The 19,606-nt window shown below is 44.9% G+C and overlaps 1 protein-coding gene across 3 annotated transcripts in view; it reads left to right on the top strand.

The window, feature by feature from the left end:
• Positions 1 to 9,923, top strand: part of LOC112248551 (T-box transcription factor TBX5) — a 28,371-nt gene extending 18,448 nt beyond the window's left edge. For all 3 annotated transcript variants that reach the window (XM_024417689.2, XM_024417687.2, XM_024417688.2), the window contains 3 exons: positions 1,529 to 1,620; positions 7,492 to 7,718; positions 7,889 to 9,923. In XM_024417689.2, the coding sequence (XP_024273457.1) occupies positions 1,529 to 1,620; positions 7,492 to 7,718; positions 7,889 to 8,451 (882 nt within the window). In that variant the 3' untranslated portion in view covers positions 8,452 to 9,923. The remainder of the gene's footprint in view (positions 1 to 1,528; positions 1,621 to 7,491; positions 7,719 to 7,888) is intronic.
• The last annotated feature ends 9,683 nt before the right edge of the window (positions 9,924 to 19,606 follow it).

Raw genomic sequence — 19,606 nt, 5'->3', positions numbered from 1 at the left:
AGTCCCTGCCGCAGAAAAACATCTCCACAGCATGATGCTGCCACCACCATGCTTCACCGTAGGGATGGTGCAAGGTTTCCTCCAGACGTGACACTTGGCATTCAGGCCAAAGAGTTCAATCTTGGTTTCATCAGACCAGAGAATCTTGTTCTTTAGGTGCCTTTAGGCAAACTCCAAGTGGGCTGTCATGTGCCTTTTATTGAGGAGTGGCTTCAATGCTGCAGAAATGTTTTGGTACCCTTCCCCAGATCTGTACCTTGACACAATCCTGTCTCTGAGTTCTACGGACAATTCCTTCGACCTCATAGCTTGGATTTTGCTCTGACATGCACTGTCAACTGTGGGACCTTATATAGACAGGCATCTGCCATTCCAAATCCTGTCCAATCAATTGAATTTACCACAGGTGGACTCCAATCAAGTTGTAGAAACATCTCAATGATGATCAATGGAAACAGGATGCACCTGAGCTCAATTTCAAGTCTTATAGCAAAGGGTCTGAATACTTGTATAAATACTTATGTAAATAAGGTATTTCTGCTTTTTAGTTTTTTAAAAGGTGTTTTTGCTTTGTCCTTATGGGGTATTGTGTGTTGGTTAATGAGGACATTGTTTTATTTCATCCATTTTAGAATAAGGCTGTAATGTAACAGAATGTGGAAAAAGTGAAGGGGTCCAAATACTTTCCGAATGCACTGTATTTTGGCAGTTACCTGTAGTTTCTCTCTCTCTCTGTCCTCACACACACACACACACACACAGAAACACACACACTGAAACACACACACTGAAACACACACTGAAACACATGAAATACAAGTTCAAATTATGTGCAATACAAAATTCTAAACTATTGAATGCAAATTGAATTCCTGACCACAAATTTAAAATTGTTTAATTCAGTTGCTGTTGGCATTTACAGTATATCGCTCCATAGTGAAAGCCCACGTGCGCTGTGATAAACACATCACCACGTCTAACAAGAAAAACACAAACCAACGGCAAGTTTCCCACCGTGTCATTGTCAATGAAAAATACCCATTTTTCACCCCAAATGTTCCTAGAACAACTAAATGTTCCTAGAACAACTATATTTCACTTAAGGACTTTAAAGCTGGAGTCCTTGGTGAAACTGCTACGTTCATTTGGGATATTACAACAACAAAGGAATTACAGCAAACAACTAACTTTGTTTAGTTCTTTTCCCCTCACCTCTGTTTTGTCCATAAAACAATAACAAAGGTGAGGGGGGTCAACAGCGGCGCTGTTTCTCCTAATGTGGATTCCATCTTTAGACCTGCCAACTGTTTAGGGAAACAGTTTACACTGCGATTCTGCTGGTTCAAAATGAATACTTTCAGAACATGGTTAGTGTATGTGGAATTTCCATGTTGTGTTCCAGAATCCCAGATTCTAGCAACTGTTCAGGTCTAGATTCAACATTTAGTGTCTCATGGATCAGCACAGTAACACAAAGGGCTGGGCAGGGTGTTTGGTGATCTAAGGCAGTGTGTTGTGTCCCTGTCAGATCACCCAGCTGAAGATAGAGAACAACCCGTTCGCTAAGGGCTTCAGAGGCAGTGATGACATGGAGCTGCACCGCATGGCTAAGATACAGGGGTGAGTACAGATTCTCTCCCTCTCTCTCTTGCTCTCTTTCGCTCTCTCTCCCTCTCTCCTTCTCGCTCTCTCTCTCTGAAAAGGACAGTCTATTTTGTGCATATTGTGTGAGGCGGTTTGAGTAAGTGTCCTCTCAGAAATCGACTGTAAACTTAGGAGAAGAGGAGGGGAGGGGATGAGGAGGGAGGACTGGGGAGTCACTGTACTGCTCTAGGTGAAGACTGAGGGAGGTGAAAAGAAGAGAGGGAATGGACTGGGGTGTTAGAGAGACGATGAGAGCAGAGAGAGAGATGAGGGAGAGTATCTGGAGTGGCATGCGGATGAGAGTTTATTTTTAGAGTAGCATTTTATCTTTCAGCACTGTGTGTGTGTGTGTGTGTGTGTGTGTGTGTCCCCTACATACCACTGAGGTCACCGAGAGGCCGGTGTTCAAGAGAGGGAGACAGTAAAATTACATCATAACATGCAAATCTATAATATAAAAATAATGATCAAACTGGGAGGGAGACTACAAAAAGAAAGGAATACTGAGTGTGTAAACTGGGAGGGAGACTACAAAAAGAAAGGAATACTGAGTGTGTAAACTGGGAGGGGGACTACAAAAAGAAAGGAATACTGAGTGTGTAAACTGGGAGGGAGACTACAAAAAGAAAGGAATACTGAGTGTGTAAACTGGGAGGGAGACTACAAAAAGAAAGGAATACTGAGTGTGTAAACTGGGAGGGGACTACAAAAAGAAAGGAATACTGAGTGTGTAAACTGGGAGGGAGACTACAAAAAGAAAGGAATACTGAGTGTGTAAACTGGGAGGGAGACTACAAAAAGAAAGGAATACTGAGTGTGTAAACTGGGAGGGAGACTACAAAAAGAAAGGAATACTGAGTGTGTAAACTGGGAGGGAGACTACAAAAAGAAAGGAATACTGAGTGTGTAAACTGGGAGGGAGACTACAAAATGAAAGGAATACTGAGTGTGTAAACTGGGAGGGAGACTACAAAATGAAAGGAATACTGAGTGTGTAAACTGGGAGGGAGACTACAAAAAGAAAGGAATACTGAGTGTGTAAACTGGGAGGGAGACTACAAAAAGAAAGGAATACTGAGTGTGTAATTGAGGTTTTTGAATCACAAATATGGAAATATACAGTATATTGAAGAACGGGTGGAAGTAAATTATTGTGTAATATTTTAGCAAGCAGCTTAGACAATATTTTCAAATCTATGTTAATTAGACTGTTTGCCTAAAATATATTCATATATCTGCTCACTGGGCACACACTGGTTGAATCAACGTAGTTCCAACGTAATTTGTCAACGTATTGTGACGTGGAATCAATGTGGAAAATACATTGGATTTGAAAAAAGTAATCAACCAGTATTGTTTTCATCTAATTTCAACCAGCATTATAAACATTGAAATTAGGGTAAAACTTCAACTTAAATACATTGACTTAACCTGACTAACAAATGGTACATCAATAAAAGTGTATTATTAACATTATGAATTTGGCATCCATGTGGGCTAATGATAACTACTTCTAAACTTTCAAAGATCCAATCAACCATGGATAAATGATAGTATACCTACCTACATGTCGAAATTCTTTTCGACTTTTCGTGTTATTTCTTACACTAGTACCCCAGGTCATCTTAGGTTTCTTTACATACAGCCGACAAGAACTACTGAATATAAGATCAGCGTCAACTCACCATCAGTACGACCAAGAATATGTTTTTCGCGATGCGGATCCTGAGTTCTGCCTTACAACCAGTGTAACCGAGTGGATCACATGCAGCGACCAAAAAAAAAAAAAAACGACTCAGAAAAAGAGGGAAACGAAGCGGTCTTCTGGTCAGACTCCGGAGACGGGCACATCGTGCACCACTCCCCAGCATTCTTCTTGCCAATGTCCAGTCTCTTGACAACAAGGTTGATGAAATCCGAGCAAGGGTAGCATTCCAGAGGGACATCAGAGACTGTAACGTTCTCTGCTTCACGGAAACATGGCTCACTGGAGAGACGCAATCCGAAGCGGTGCAGCCAGCGGGTTTCTCCACGCATCGCGCCGACAGAAACAAACATCTCTCTGGTAAGAAGACGGGCGGGGGCGTATGTCTTATGGCCAACGTGACATGGTGTGATGAAGGAAACATACAGGAACTCAAATCCTTCTGTTCACCTGATTTAGAATTCCTCACAATCAAATGTAGACCGCATTATCTACCAAGAGAATTCTCTTCGATTATAATCACAGCCGTATATATCCCCCCAAGCAGACACATCGATGGCTCTGAACGAACTTTATTTAACTCTCTGCAAACTGGAAACGATTTATCCGGAGGCTGCATTCATTGTAGCTGGGGATTTTAACAAGGCTAATCTGAAAACAAGACTCCCTAAATTTTATCAGCATATTGATTGCGCAACCAGGGGTGGAAAGACCCTGGATCATTGTTACTCTAACTTCCGCGACGCATATAAGGCCCTGCCCCGCCCCCTTTCGGAAAAGCTGACCACGACTCCATTTTGTTGATCCCTGCCTACAGACAGAAACTAAAACAAGAAGCTCCCACGCTGAGGTCTGTCCAACGCTGGTCCGACCAAGCTGACTCCACACTCCAAGACTGCTTCCATCACGTGGACTGGGAGATGTTTCGTATTGCGTCAGACAACAACATTGACGAATACGCTGATACGGTGTGCGAGTTCATTAGAACGTGCGTTGAAGATGTCGTTCCCATAGCAACGATTAAAACATTCCCTAACCAGAAACCGTGGATTGATGGCAGCATTCGTGTGAAACTGAAGGCACGAACCACTGCTTTTAATCAGGGCAAGGTGTCTGGTAACATGGCTGAATACAAACAGTGCAGCTATTCCCTCCGCAAGGCTATCAAACAAGCTAAGCGCCAGTACAGAGACAAAGTAGAATCTCAATTCAACGGCTCAGACACAAGAGGTATGTGGCAGGGTCTACAGTCAATCACGGACTACAGGAAGAAACCCAGCCCAGTCACGGACCAGGATGTCTTGCTCCCAGGCAGACTAAATAACTTTTTTGCCCGCTTTGAGGACAATACAGTGCCACTGACACGGCCTGCAACGGAATCATGCGGTCTCTCCTTCACTGCAGCCGAAGTGAGTAAGACATTTAAACGTGTTAACCCTCGCAAGGCTGCAGGCCCAGACGGCATCCCCAGCCGCGCCCTCAGAGCATGCGCAGACCAGCTGGCCGGTGTGTTTACGGACATATTCAACCAATCCCTATACCAGTCTGCTGTTCCCACATGCTTCAAGAGGGCCACCATTGTTCCTGTTCCCAAGAAAGCTAAGGTAACTGAGCTAAACGACTACCGCCCCGTAGCACTCACATCCGTCATCATGAAGTGCTTTGAGAGACTAGTCAAGGACCATATCACCTCCACCCTACCTGACACCCTTGACCCACTCCAATTTGCTTACCGCCCAAATAGGTCCACAGACGATGCAATCTCAACCACACTGCACACTGCCCTAACCCATCTGGACAAGAGGAATACCTATGTGAGAATGCTGTTCATCGACTACAGCTCGGCATTCAACACCATAGTACCCTCCAAGCTCGTCATCAAGCTCGAGACCCTGGGTCTCGACCCCGCCCTGTGCAACTGGGTACTGGACTTCCTGACGGGCCGCCCCCAGGTGGTGAGGGTAGGCAACAACATCTCCTCCCCGCTGATCCTCAACACTGGGGCCCCACAAGGGTGCGTTCTGAGCCCCCTCCTGTACTCCCTGTTCACCCACGACTGCGTGGCCATGCACGCCTCCAACTCAATCATCAAGTTTGCGGACGACACAACAGTGGTAGGCTTGATTACCAACAACGACGAGACGGCCTACAGGGAGGAGGTGAGGGCCCTCGGAGTGTGGTGTCAGGAAAATAACCTCACACTCAACGTCAACAAAACTAAGGAGATGATTGTGGACTTCAGGAAACAGCAGAGGGAACACCCCCATCCACATCGATGGAACAGTAGTGGAGAGGGTAGCAAGTTTTAAGTTCCTCGGCATACACATCACAGACAAACTGAATTGGTCCACTCACACAGACAGCATCGTGAGGAAGGCGCAGCAGCGCCTCTTCAACCTCAGGAGGCTGAAGAAATTCGGCTTGTCACCAAAAGCACTCACAAACTTCTACAGATGCACAATCGAGAGCATCCTGGCGGGCTGTATCACCGCCTGGTATGGCAACTGCACCGCCCTCAACCGTAAGGCTCTCCAGAGGGTAGTGAGGTCTGCACAACGCATCACCGGGGGCAAACTACCTGCCCTCCAGGACACCTACACAACCCGATGCTACAGGAAGGCCATAAAGATCATCAAGGACATCAACCACCCGAGCCACTGCCTGTTCACCCCGCTGTCATCCAGAAGGCGAGGTCAGTACAGGTGCATCAAAGCTGGGACCGAGAGACTGAAAAACAGCTTCTATCTCAAGGCCATCAGACTGTTAAACAGCCACCACCAACATTGAGTGGCTACTGCCAACACACTGTCAATGACACTGACTCTACTCCAGCCACTTTAATCATGGGAATTGATGGGAAATTATGTAAATATATCACTAGCCACTTTAAACAATGCTACCTTATATAATGTTACTTACCCTACATTGTTCATCTCATATGCATACGTTGATACTGTACTCTATATCATCGACTGCATCCTTATGTAATACATGTATCACTAGCCACTTTAACTATGCCACTTGGTTTACATACTTATCTCATATGTATATACTGTACTCGATATCATCTACTGTATCTTGCCTATGCTGCTCTGTACCATCACTCATTCATATATCCTTATGTACATATTCTTTATCCCCTTACACTGTGTATAAGACAGTAGTTTTTTTTTGGAATTGTTAGTTAGATTACTTGCTCGTTATTACTGCATTGTCGGAACTAGAAGCACAAGCATTTCGCTACACTCGCATTAACATCTGCTAACCATGTGTATGTGACAAATAAAATTTGATTTGATTTGGATTTGAAATGATGGTGTCCTTTGTTGGGCAAATCAGATGTCAATGTAGCCTACATAAACCCAACCTCACTCTGAATTTACTTTCACATACAGATTGCGTAAGAAAGGTTAGAGGAGTTACCTTCAACTATTCAATGTTATTTAGGTAGTCTACGGAAATGACTATGGAAGCTGATTAATGTCTAAATGTGTTGAAATGATAGCTCATCTGAAACAAGCACAGCTAGTTTCCAAAGCTAAGCAGGGTACATAGAGGTAGGCATCTTGATGGTAGACTTGTTATCAAGTGCATTACCCCTCATATACCATTTAAAGAGTCACTGTTCAGACAGAAATCACTGGACTGTGAATCCACATTTTATTTCAATATACCTCTTTATTTAGGTTGATAGCTTAACTGTTGAAACAATGATGTTTCTTGAAACATACCATTTTACTATCATTGAAACAAGGTCAAAGGCAATTTAAATGTATACATATTTCTGATGATTATGTTGAAATTAGATTGATGTAACAACCTGTTAGTCAGGTTATGTCAATATATTTAAGTTGAAGTTTTACCCTAATTTCAATGTTTATAATGCTGGTTGAAATGAGATGAAAACAATACTGGTTGATGACTTTTTTCAAATCCAATGTATTTTCCACATTGATTCCACGTCACAATACGTTGATAAATTACATTGAAGGTTAATTTAACCATTTAACCAATACTGGAGGCTGTCTCATTACTGTGCTTGGACTAAAAGATGATTTGAAAATATGTTGCAAATAGTATATATCTCTGCTTCCCCCCTCCCCCCCTCTCTCTCGCCCTCTCTCTCTTGCTCTCTCTCTCAGTAAGGAGTATCCGGTGGTTCCTCGTAGCTCAGTGCGTCAGAGGGTGTGTCCTAGTGGTAGTCCGTTTGGGGGGGAGGCGAGGGGGTTGGGTTTGCACCCCTATTCCTGTGAGAATGGGGTGAGCAGCACCACCCAGGACCTCCTCATCCCCCCTCCAGCCCCCTACACCCTCCCCCAACCAGACACACACGAACACATGCAGGTGTACCACTGCAACAAGAGAAAAGGTACGCTACGCTGCATTTGTACGATTACTATCACTGTAAACACTGGAGCAGTTTGTATTGCCCCTTAGTCTCTGGAGTGATTTGTTTCTATGATCGTCGTTGTTAGTGGAAGACCAGTCCCCTTTATAGTGTGTTACTCAATCTTACACCCCCCCTCTCTCTCCCCACAGCGGATGATAGCTGTCCTACAGCAGAGAATCACCAGTACAGGAAGCCCTACATCGTCAGTTCTCCCAGCAACGACGAGTCTTACTATCAGCCGTCTGCTTACCCTCATCCCCCTCTCCCTCCCTCCGTCCACCCCCCTCCCCCTGGTCTCTCTGACTCCCCATACAGGTCAGAGGCGGGGCAGCGGCAGGCGTGTATGTTTGCTGGCTCAGAGCCCAGACTGGACAACCTCAGCTGTACATCCTGGTCCTACAGCTGCCCATTGACTCCACCCATGGCCCCCATGACCCCTACTGACCCCTACACAACCTTCCCCCACCAGCCCTACTCCTCCAGTCCCCGGAACGCTCAGCTGAGCTCCATGGCCCACCAAGGCTCTCATCCTCTGGGGGACTCTCTCTCACACGGCCAGACCCAGAGCTCCAGACCACACCACACACCCCAACACCCCAGCCCACCCCTCACAGAGTACCACCGCTACCCCTCCTCCCCATCTCCTCCTCAGTACCACACCCTTCACACACATGTCAGGGGAGGGGTCTCCGAATGGAGCGAGGCCACCTGATTGGACCACAGGTGTAGGGGAAAGACTCTGATTGGTGGCTTGGGCTTATGTTTATGTGAGGTGTTCTCATTTTATGTGTGAAGAGATTTAATTGGCCAGTTGTGTGTTTCCCTGTGCCATGGGTGGAACGTTAGATTGTCTGTGTGTTACGTTTAAGTCCATCCTCCTCTGACTGAGACCTCTCTGGAAGGAACTGATGTTAGAGGAACTTGGTGGATAAGCATTCAAACTAGAGGGACAGGAAGAAAGATGATGCCATCAACTAAAACGTTCCAAGCTTCATTCCTGAGACTGTTTTTAATACAGTATGTGACCTGTCTGTCACCCTGTCACCCTGTCCCCTGAAGATGTGAGACTGTCTCTCTATGGCCGTGGTTCCCAGTTGGTTTGTGACCCACCGAAATCCCTGTGATCCAACAGACAAAACCATATTTCTAATCTGTGTGTCAGCTCAGCTCAGGGCTGCTGTGAGTTAATGTCGGCTGAGAGGGGCTGCGGAGGCCACAGGCAGAGCAGAAGAGAAATAAACTGTTAGTTTACACCAGGCTGCAGGGAGGAAGACCTGCACACACACTGACAAACACAGAGAACTTGTTTAGAGGCTGCCGCATGGCAGAAGACCTGTACACACTCCCATTGCATTTTGGGTATATGCACATCTCATCATCATGCAGCTGTCACTGCTGGCCTCTCCTTTACCCCTGAACTGACCAAACAAAACTCTCTGTTTCTCTGAACTGACCAATCAACACTTTCCGTTTCTCTAAACTGACCTATCAATCAATACTGTCCTTTACCCCGAACTGACCAATAAACACTCGATCAACACTACATTTCTGTCTCTCTCTGCCCCTCTCTCTCTGTCTGGGTTTCTACCCCCCCCTTTTCAAGCCAGTAGAAGGGAGTCATATAGTCACAGAAGGTTGTGTATAGTCACATTTTAAAACATATTTAGACACCATATGATTATTGTTCTTGTCTAGATATTGTTTTATTTTCCTTGAGAGTCAGTGGGTGCATTTGTTGGAACCAGGTGATGGCCTGGTGTTTTACACTAACACAGGAAGAGTTCGTATTGGTTCACAGAGGATCAGTACGTAAGCACTGTATGTGCAGAGAGAGAGTCGTGTGTGTGTGTGTGTGTGTGTGTGTGTGTGTGTGTGTGTGTGTGTGTGTGTGTGTGTGTGTGTGTGTGTGTGTGTGTAAAAGCAATACTTTAAAAGAGACGTCCTGTGATCATTTGAGAAGTGTTTGTACTTTATTGTATTGTTGTTGTTTATAGTATTTATTGGCCTTGAGATTTTGGCTGGTTTTGTTGTAAGATGGTGAAATTACACAGTGTTAGTTGAATTGTTCAAGTTGTTTGTTTCCCATTGAAGTTTTTATTTTTTTGCTTTTCTGCCTCCCATCTCCTGTCATTTCCTTTTGAATACAATATTTATCATGGTTCTAATAAATGGCTTGTTACTTTTTCTGTTCTGATGTGTGTGTATATATACAAATGTATTTACAGAACTTAAATACATTTGAAGAGAATTTCAAATGACTCAATCTGTTGACATGTTTATGTTCCTTCTGAAGAGACATGCATCACACACACACACACACACACACACACACACACACACACACACACACACACACACACACACACACACACACACACACACACACACTAAGGCTGAGTAGGGAGTAACTCCTACAGTGCAGGTTAAAGAACATTGAGCTGAGCTGTGTTGATAAAGGAAGTTAAACAGAGTAGTCTAGTTCGAGTGCAGCTGTGTGTGTGTGTGTGTCTTCTCTTATCTGACAGTTTGTTTGGCCTCTCCAGTCTCCTCCAGCTGTACCCCATCACACAGATGACCTGCTGCCCAGAGAGGAGTGGGGATGACTGGGCAGGAGCGGGCATCACCATGAGGACTGTTGGTGGTCCTCCATCTCACTCTCTGTCCCTCTCTCTTGCCTCCTGAAGTGATTCTCGTTAAGGTGTCGTGTTTCTGCTCCTCAGTGGGGTTAAGGACTCCTCACACCTGTCCACAGCTCATGGAAAGTATGAGACCGTTACAGCACACACAAAGACACTCAGACACACACAGTGCATGGAAAGGATGAGACCGTTACAGCACACACAAAGACACTCAGACACACACAGTCCATGGGAGAGAAACGTGTACGTACGTGCGTGCATGCGCACTTGCGTGTGTGTCAGCTTGACTTTCCCCAGCTTTCTCTGCAAGACTTTGCCACAGCCAAAATGTAAACACACTCTTACTCTCTGTGTCTCTCTCTCCCTCTTTCTCGCTCTCTCTCTTTCTCTCTCTGGGGTCGGGGTTAAGCACACAGCTCCTTTGAAGGTCCGTACCTCCTTAACCCTTCCTCTCCTGTGTTGGAGAGTGCTGAAAGGAGGAGCGGGGGAGTGGAGAGGCCCCTGATCCATCTGTTAAACAAACACAGTGGAGATGAATCACCCTACCACAAGCTCCTAGAGGAATGTTCAGTACACTACCGTAATAATACAACAGGGCTCTCCAGACAGAGATAAGAAACAACCAGATTATGAATGAGAAATGTCTCTCTGCAACTGTTGAGACCATCAAAGATTGTGTTTGTGTGTGTGTGTGTGTGCATGCTTGTGTGCATGTGTATATTATAAAAACTGAATGTTCAGTCTGGATACTGTCTTATGATCAAAGAGCCTAAGTGGTGCTTATCGGTATCTCCAGCCAGGTCACCCATGATACAAATCAGTATTCGACGTTCATCCATGTCTGAGGATGTCGGGAGATGATGTGGAAACCAGCCACTAGGGGCAACAGTGAGCACTGTTACCTTCAAAAAGATGTTCTATTGTGGATGGGGATGGTGGATGGGTGTAAGCATTTGCCTCTGATTCTGAAGGTTGCAAGTTGGAATCCAGCGATAGAAAGTTGGTTTTTAGATTTTGTTTTAAGCCTATCCCAAACCTTAACCCTTACCTTAACCATTCAGAGTTCATGACTAACCTTAAGATTTAGGAGTTAATGCCTAAACTTAACCCTAACCTTAAAAAATCTGAGTTAATGCCTAACCTTAAACACTTCAAAATTTGACGTTTCCAACATCAAAATTTGACGTTTGAGAAGCATGGATGAAAGTCTAATTCTAACGTGAGACTGAGAGCTAGTTGGTTATCTCTCCCTGCCTCTTCCCTCACTTCCTCGCTCCCTGTTTATTCCCCTCTCCCTCTATACTCCCTTACTTCTTCCCTCTTTCTTCCCCTTTCCCCCTCTCCATTCCTCCTTCATCCCTCTCTCTCCCCCTCTCTCCAGCCCTCTCTGTCTTCCCCTCTCCTCCTTCCTTCTCTTTCTTCCCCTCTACTTCCCCCTCTCCCTCCTTCCTTGGTTTTGGTTTTACACAAGTATTAGATCTAATTATAATCTGACATCAATATCTTCAGTTTTACCCATCCTCTTTAAGAACACAGGCATTTGTGCGATGTTCAGCCCTTAATGACATCATTTGGGGGAAATAAGTCATTAGAAATGGAGTGTAATTGAAAAAGCTGATTATGTTCCACTTACAGCAGTGGGTCCTAGGAGTCAGTCACTTACAGAAGTAGAGTGGTCTGGTGGTCGTCTGGCTTTGGCGTCTAACTCAGGCTCTGTGTGTTTAAAACATAGAATTAGCATGGATAGATCTTAAGAGAAACAGGTGTGCTACGCTACAGTAAGGCTGGAACAAAAGTAACTGCTTGTAAGTAAATTGTATCTGCCAACAGTTACCCAGGCTACATTAGCTAGCTAGTAGCTATACACATATTTTACATTTAGTCACTACAGCTGCTGCATGCAACAATGATATCCTACTTACAGTACCATGACCATGGCAGTTCCACATCATTCGACCCAACATTCCAAACGGTATGTATCAAATATGGTACACCCACCAGGCAAAGTTGATTAGAAGGATAATGTCTGTTCTATAAATTCTAATTCCATGGTTTAAAAGCCCTGAGAGTGGTAATGTCATTAAGCTGTTCATAGTAACGAGCCCCAGACTCAGGCTAATAACCCCAAATGAGACTTTATGGCTGAAATAGTCTTGGTTGTTCTGGAGTAGATCTTCATATGGATACAAAGCTGTCAGGGATAAGAGAGGGCAAAGAGCACAGGGGTGGGTGTACACACAAGCAGTTGTCATTGGGCAAGCAGGCGTGCATGTGTATTGTAGCTGTACTGAGATATGATGCAGGTGGACTGATGCACTGCGCCCTGGCAGGGAGACAGGACTTCATTTTCAGACTTTTAGCTCCATTACAAGATGCTCATACAGAAGCTCTCGTCTATTTGTGTTTCTGTGAGTAGGGTTAATGGGATTGTTCTGGATTTTGACAATAAGAAAATCTACTTCCCTAGAGTCAGATGAACTCGTGGATACCATTTTGCATCCAGTATGAAGGAAATTAGAGGTTGTTTTGCAAGCCAATGCTAACTAGTGTTAGCACAATGACTGGAAGTCTACAGGAACAGCTAGCATGCTAACTGTTCCCATAGACTTCCAGTTCCAATCATTGCGCTAACAGTAATTAGCAATTGCACTAACGCTATTTAGCAACTTCCTTTAAACTGAACACAGATACATAAAAATGTTATCCATGAGTTCATCTGACTCTGGGGAAGTAGAAGGGGCTTCATTGCCAAAATCCCAAACTACCCCTATAAGGATAAAGACGCACACAAACAGACAAAAACACAAAACATAGTGGGGGTGAGATCTGGTCAATTGTGCACAGGATAGATAGATACTGATCATCATTACGCTGAACTCATCATTAGTCCTCCCCCTCTCTCTCGCTCTCTCACGCACACATAGACACTCTCTCTTTCTCTCACACACACACATAGACACACTGGCTCAGTCTGGCACACAAACACAACTCTGGAACCATGGAGGTGCTATATAAACTTGTAATCAATTTCTCTCTCTCTCGCTCGCTCTCTCTCTCTCTCTCTCACACACACACAGACACAGACACACACACACACTGTGTGAGCTGCAGCATGAAGACAATAGGAGGGGTTGCAGGTCAATCAGACAGGTCAGGCAGGTCAGACTAACTTCATTAGAGAATCTAGAAAGGCTGTTGTAATACCTCACCACTGGTCTAGTGCAGTGGTGGTCACTAAATACCCGGGCTGTGACGTGGTTGGAGTTGTCAAAAAAGCAGCATGACAGAAATATGATGGCAAGTTTTAGAACTACCCGTAGTTTCTTTGGGAAGATATACACTGAGTGTACAAAACATTAGGTACACCTGCTCTTTCCATGACATAGACTGACCAGGTCAGTCCAGGTGAAAGCCATGATCCTTTCTTGATGTCACCTGTAAAATCCACTTCAATCAGTGTAGATGAAGGGGAGGAGACAGGTTAAAGAATGATTTTTAAGCCTTGAGGCAATTGAGAAATTAATTGTGTATGTGTGACATTCAGAAGGTGAATTGGCAAGACAAAAGAGTTAAGTGCCTTTGAACAGGGTATGGTAGTAGGCGCACCAGTTTGCCAGGCGCACCGGTTTGAGTGTGTCATGAACTGCAACACTGCTGGGTTTTTCACGCTCAACAGTTTCCTGCATGTATCAAGAATGGTCCACTACCCAAAGGACATCCAGCCAATTTGACACAACTGTGGGAAGCATTGGAGTCAACATGGGCCAGCATCCCTGTAGAGTTCATGCCCCGACGAATTGAGGATGTTCTGAAGGCAAAAGGGGGTGCAACTCCTAAAGTGTTCTTAACGTTTTATACACTCAGTGTTTAACGCGATCTGGGCATTTGAACAACAGCATATTTCACTTTTGCATGTCAAAACCCGAATGACTACACTGTTTTGAACAGATTAGATTATACTATTTAGAATGAGCAGCCAGCTCACGAACAAACGAGTGCACGAAGGAGAACGCAACAAACATGCAGATACAATCATTGAAAACACATTATCTAACTGGGGATAGCTAGCTAACATAATGTCACAAATCATGATGACCTAGCCAGCTAACTTTCATTCTGAAATAACTTCATATGTCATAAGTTATTCAGATATTAGCTTCGAAAGACTTGGAATTGGCATGTGAGCTAACTAGCTAGCAAGCTGCCAGATAGCTATAGCTAGCTAGCTGCTTATCAAAAGGTAGAAAACTGGTTCTAACATTTTGCAAACTATTTCTCAATGTTTCTCAAAATTACTGTAGCTGGCTAATTAATTGATCATGCTTTGTGATACACCTGGTTTTATGCTGTTTTAGTCCACACTATGTTTCCCTGTCACCTACAGTAGAACCTGATAAACAACATGGGGGGACACAATATAATTGGCCAGCCACCGTCATTTTTTTTCTGTCCTACCAGATCCACAAAGGTTCCAGCTTTTGTATCCCTCTGTCTTTCAACTCTTGTTGGATGTAGATGTCTGGTTTATCTAGATGTCTGGTTTATCAAGACCTAGGCTCCCATGACTGTTATGATTATTCATTTACAAGTAAATTACAATTATCTTTATGCTTTAGCGCCATCTGTACCTGATAGAGCAGATCTAGTCTTGCGTGCGGAAAGAAGTAAACCATCTGGCATGAGAGACTCATTTGGAGGGAGACTAGAGCAGACCCAAAAGTTCTGACTAAAAGCACATTTGAGCGTCCCAGGATGATCCATTTACTTTGTACTGCTATAATTTATGCTGTGAAATCCTGCGATTTCATTGGGGCAGTTCCCACTCAGAGCAAATAGTTGGCAAAACAATCCAAGTAATGTTCTCACAGCCTATGCACCCCGGAGGCGGAGCTGCTGCAGCCAGTCACTGAAGAGCAGAATAGTAAGTAACTGAACAGCTTGTATTGAACAATATAGTTTTGAAAGAAGAAAAAGTACACATTTACTGCACTTTTATGAGCATTTAAAACATAATCCATCAATTATATAATACATATTTTTTAAATATATGTGTACTTATTTTTACCAATCACAAGTGGGGCGCCACCCCTAAGGCCCTAATGGAGCAGGCCGCCACTGGTCAAGTGCTCTATATAGTCCATACAGTCTGCAGTATAGATGCATGTATGTGTTAAACAACCCTAATCCTGCAGGTTTAGAGGGTCAAAGGCTGTTCAAGTGGTGGACTGAGATCCATCCTAATTTCCCATCTGTTTGCAGCATGGAGCTCTGTGAGGAGGCCCAGTGACCAGCCGGCATGTCTCCAGTGCGGCGCTCCATGAGGAGGCCCAGTGACCAGACTGCATGTCTCCAGTGCGGCGCTCCATGAGGAGGCCCAGTGTCCAGCCTGCATGTCTCTAGTACGGCGCTCCATGAGGAGGCCCAGTAACCTGCCTGCATGTCTCTAGTACGGCGCTCCATGAGGAGGCCCAGTGACCAGCCTGCATGTCTCCAGCGCGGCGCTCCATGAGGAGGCCCAGTGACCAGCCTGCATGTCTCTAGTATGGCGCTCCATGAGGAGGCCCAGTGACCAGCCTGCATGTCTCCAGTGCGGCGCTCCATGAGGAGGCCCAGTGACCAGCCTGCATGTCTCCAGCGCGGCGCTCCATGAGGAGGCCCAGTGACCAGCCTGCATGTCTCCAGCGCGGCGCTCCATGAGGAGGCCCAGTGATCAGCCTGCATGTCTCCAGCGCGGCGCTCCATGAGGAGGCCCAGTGATCAGCCTGCATGTCTCCAGCGCGGCGCTCCATGAGGAGGCCCAGTGACCAGCCTGCATGTCTCTAGTATGGCGCTCCATGAGGAGGCCCAGTGACCAGCCTGCATGTCTCCAGTGCGGCGCTCCATGAGGAGGCCCAGTGACCAGCCTGCATGTCTCCAGCGTGGCGCTCCATGAGGAGGCCCAGTGATCAGCCTGCATGTCTCCAGCGCGGCGCTCCATGAGGAGGCCCAGTGATCAGCCTGCATGTCTCCAGTGCGGCTCTCCATGAGGAGATCCCCTAATGCACAAAAAGACAAACCACCTCTAATAGAGTCATGCTCTGTTCACCAGCCCAGAAACTCAAACAAACTAGTATTAGACCCTAGAAACGTCCCTCGCTTAAACACATGAATAGGCACAGACAGACAGACTGGCAGGCGCACACACACACACACACACACACACACACACACACACACACACACACACACACACACACACACACACACACACACACACACACACACACACACACACACACACACACACACACACACACACACACACACACACACACACACACACACACACACACACACACACACACATATATGAAAGCGTGGAAAGGGGAGTGGAGACGCACCCCCCAGTGAGTAGTTGGAGGGTTGGGGGTCGACGTGGAGCCAGTGTCCAGTCTCATTACAGACAGGGGAGTTGAGAGGCATGCTAATCCACCCATCCCCCTCCACCCATACACACACATACACACAACCCTCTTTCACCATCTAGAAAACCAGCAAGTGCGACTTCAAATAATTTTATTTAATTATATTATTTATTATATTATAACGTCTCATGTCAATCAATTTTAAAGCAACTGCAGATGAGACTGTAACGTCCAGGCCTCAGGCCCTACTTCAGCAGCCAGGCAGAACATGCAGCCAGCAGGCTCCTTCCCCAGCATTCCCCCAGTGTTCCCTGGAGGTTTGTTGTTACCCATGTTCCATGATGTTGGCAAACAGCCCGACAAGACCCCTGCAGAGACACTAACACACAACAAAAACATCAATAAACAAACAAACGCATAAACACACCCCTACACACATCCCCCAATGCACACACACGCCTTCCCTATTTACCATCCCATTGTTGGCCATATTTTCCCCTACTCCCCCCTCCCCTCCCCAAACATACACACACATACACTCCATGCGTCCCTTAAATATGGTCTCTCATCACTAATCGATGAGCCCAAAGAGCATCATTACCATAAACACAGACTTCCTCTCAGGGACATACACGCTTTGTTTGGGCTGTCCTGTTGACCTTTAATAATGGATATCCAAATGTTTATCACCTCCGCTCAGTGGGGGAGAGAGAGAGGAGGAGAGAGGGAAGCATCTTTAAGGAAGATCCACTTTGGTTTTTTAACATTTGTTGTCTTCACTTCTTGTTAGTTACTGCAGATTTAGGCTTTGTGTTCGTGCATCCATCAAAGTAGCTGGAGCTGAGATGTGTGATGAGGTGGAGAGGGACAAGCTTTGATGGGAAAAAGGGAAGGAAGGATTTCTCTATACTACAATGTAATTGAATTTATTTTTGAGACTTGCAAACCTGCTTAAAATGAATAAGAATTCTGGCCAAATTAGGAGAGGAGGTAAAGTCATTATTATTCCTTGTTTGCAATTATAGTTAAGATCTAATGATGGTTATTGGCAAGAGTGGAGATGGGTTCAATCCGAAGGATCAGGATGGGGCAGCTGTGAGGGCATCAAAAACTTCCCTGAAGTATGTGTGGTGCCTCCACTCATCTCACTTCGGTCTCTTGGTGGACCCACTCTCCACAAGTAGAGCCCCACCAGCCACTATACTTTAATTCAATTCACAAGGTATTACAAACTGACCACAGTATTTAAGTGGCAGTCTTTCTCCAATGTATTTACAATGACATCATCCACAGACGTTGGTACATTAGGGAAGGAGTGGGAGCTTATTAAAAGCCCTAAAAGGGCATTGCGCCCTAAAGTACAAAGAGGTACTTGCATTTTGTTTTGTGTGTGTTCTCTGTTAAATGTTTGCTTAGCCTACATGTTCACACGTTTTATAAATGTAATGTATGCAATAACTATGTATTCATAGTTCAACTCTTCCATATCCATGCAATGTCCACCGCCCTCATATGACATGTCTGATCAAATGTTTTATCTGGTTCTTCAATGACAGACGAAACAGACAAGGTTTGATTCTAGACTTTGATTCTATACAAGTGAAGGCCAACAAAATCCAATTTATTATATGGAATGTGCACAGGCTTCATGATGCCAAAAAAAAGGTTATTGAACATTTAAAGGGATTGTCAGCAGATGTGGTTTTCCCGCAAGAGCTACACTTCAAACAATGAGAAATGTAATACTTAAAGAGGAGCTTGGTTGGAGGGGCCTTTGCAGCCACCTACTGTCGTAACAGAAGATGTTTAGGCATCCTGATAAATAAGAATACACCCTTTTCCCTTATATCCCAGCACATGGACCAAGGTCATTTTAAAATGTTGAATTGTACCTTACAAGGGGGAAAAAATGAAATTGATTTAATTGTATATCCCCCATGGGCAAATCTGGTGTTATTAGATAGAATTTAAGCTATATTAGATCAGACCCACACTGGAACTATTAGTTTAGCAGGTGACCTAAATCAAGCATTCAGCAAGTTAGACAGAGAAATGGAAAAGGGAAATTCAAGAAGCCTCCAAAGAGGCTGACCAATTCCATCAATAGACAATATTTTCCATGACACCCGGAGATTATTATTCCCAACTACAAAAGGCTACTCCTTTTTTTCTCAAAGTAAGAAAAGCTATTCAAGAATCGACTACAATGTACTGGGTTACAAAATCCATTTCCCACTGTGATTATTAAAACCTACCCTAACCAGAAACAGTGGATGGATGTCGGCATTCGCGCAAAACTGAAACCTCGAACCACCGCATTTAACCATGAAAAGAGGTCTGGGAATATGGCTGAATATAAACCGTGTAGTTATTCCCTCCGCAAGGCAATCAAACAAGTGAACATGCCGGTACAGGGACAAAGTGGAGTCGCAATTCAACGGCTCAGACAGGAGACGTATGTGGCAGGGTCTACACGAAATCACGGATTACAAAAAGAAAACCAGCCACGCCACGCTTCCAGACAAACGACACCGACGTCACGCTTCCAGACAAACGAAACACCTTCTTTGCCCGCTTTGAGGATAATACAGTTAATAATACAGTAATAATACAATAATACAGTTATTTATCAACTTTTAGCAACAAATCGACCTGCCTCTAGCAACTCCCCCTGAATATTAGTTGGCAACACTGTGCGCAGCACTCACTTCTGTCATCATGAAGTGCTTCGAGACCCACTTCAGTTTGCATACCGCCCCAACAGGTCCACAGACGATGCAATCGCCATCACACTGCACACTGCCCTATCCCATCTGAACAAGAG

The sequence above is a fragment of the Oncorhynchus tshawytscha genome, linkage group LG04 (assembly GCF_018296145.1).
Source record: "Oncorhynchus tshawytscha isolate Ot180627B linkage group LG04, Otsh_v2.0, whole genome shotgun sequence".
NCBI classification, from domain to species: Eukaryota; Metazoa; Chordata; class Actinopteri; order Salmoniformes; family Salmonidae; genus Oncorhynchus; species Oncorhynchus tshawytscha.
The sequence above is the reverse complement of the archived record's forward strand: the minus strand, read 5'-3'. Positions and strand labels throughout refer to the sequence as shown.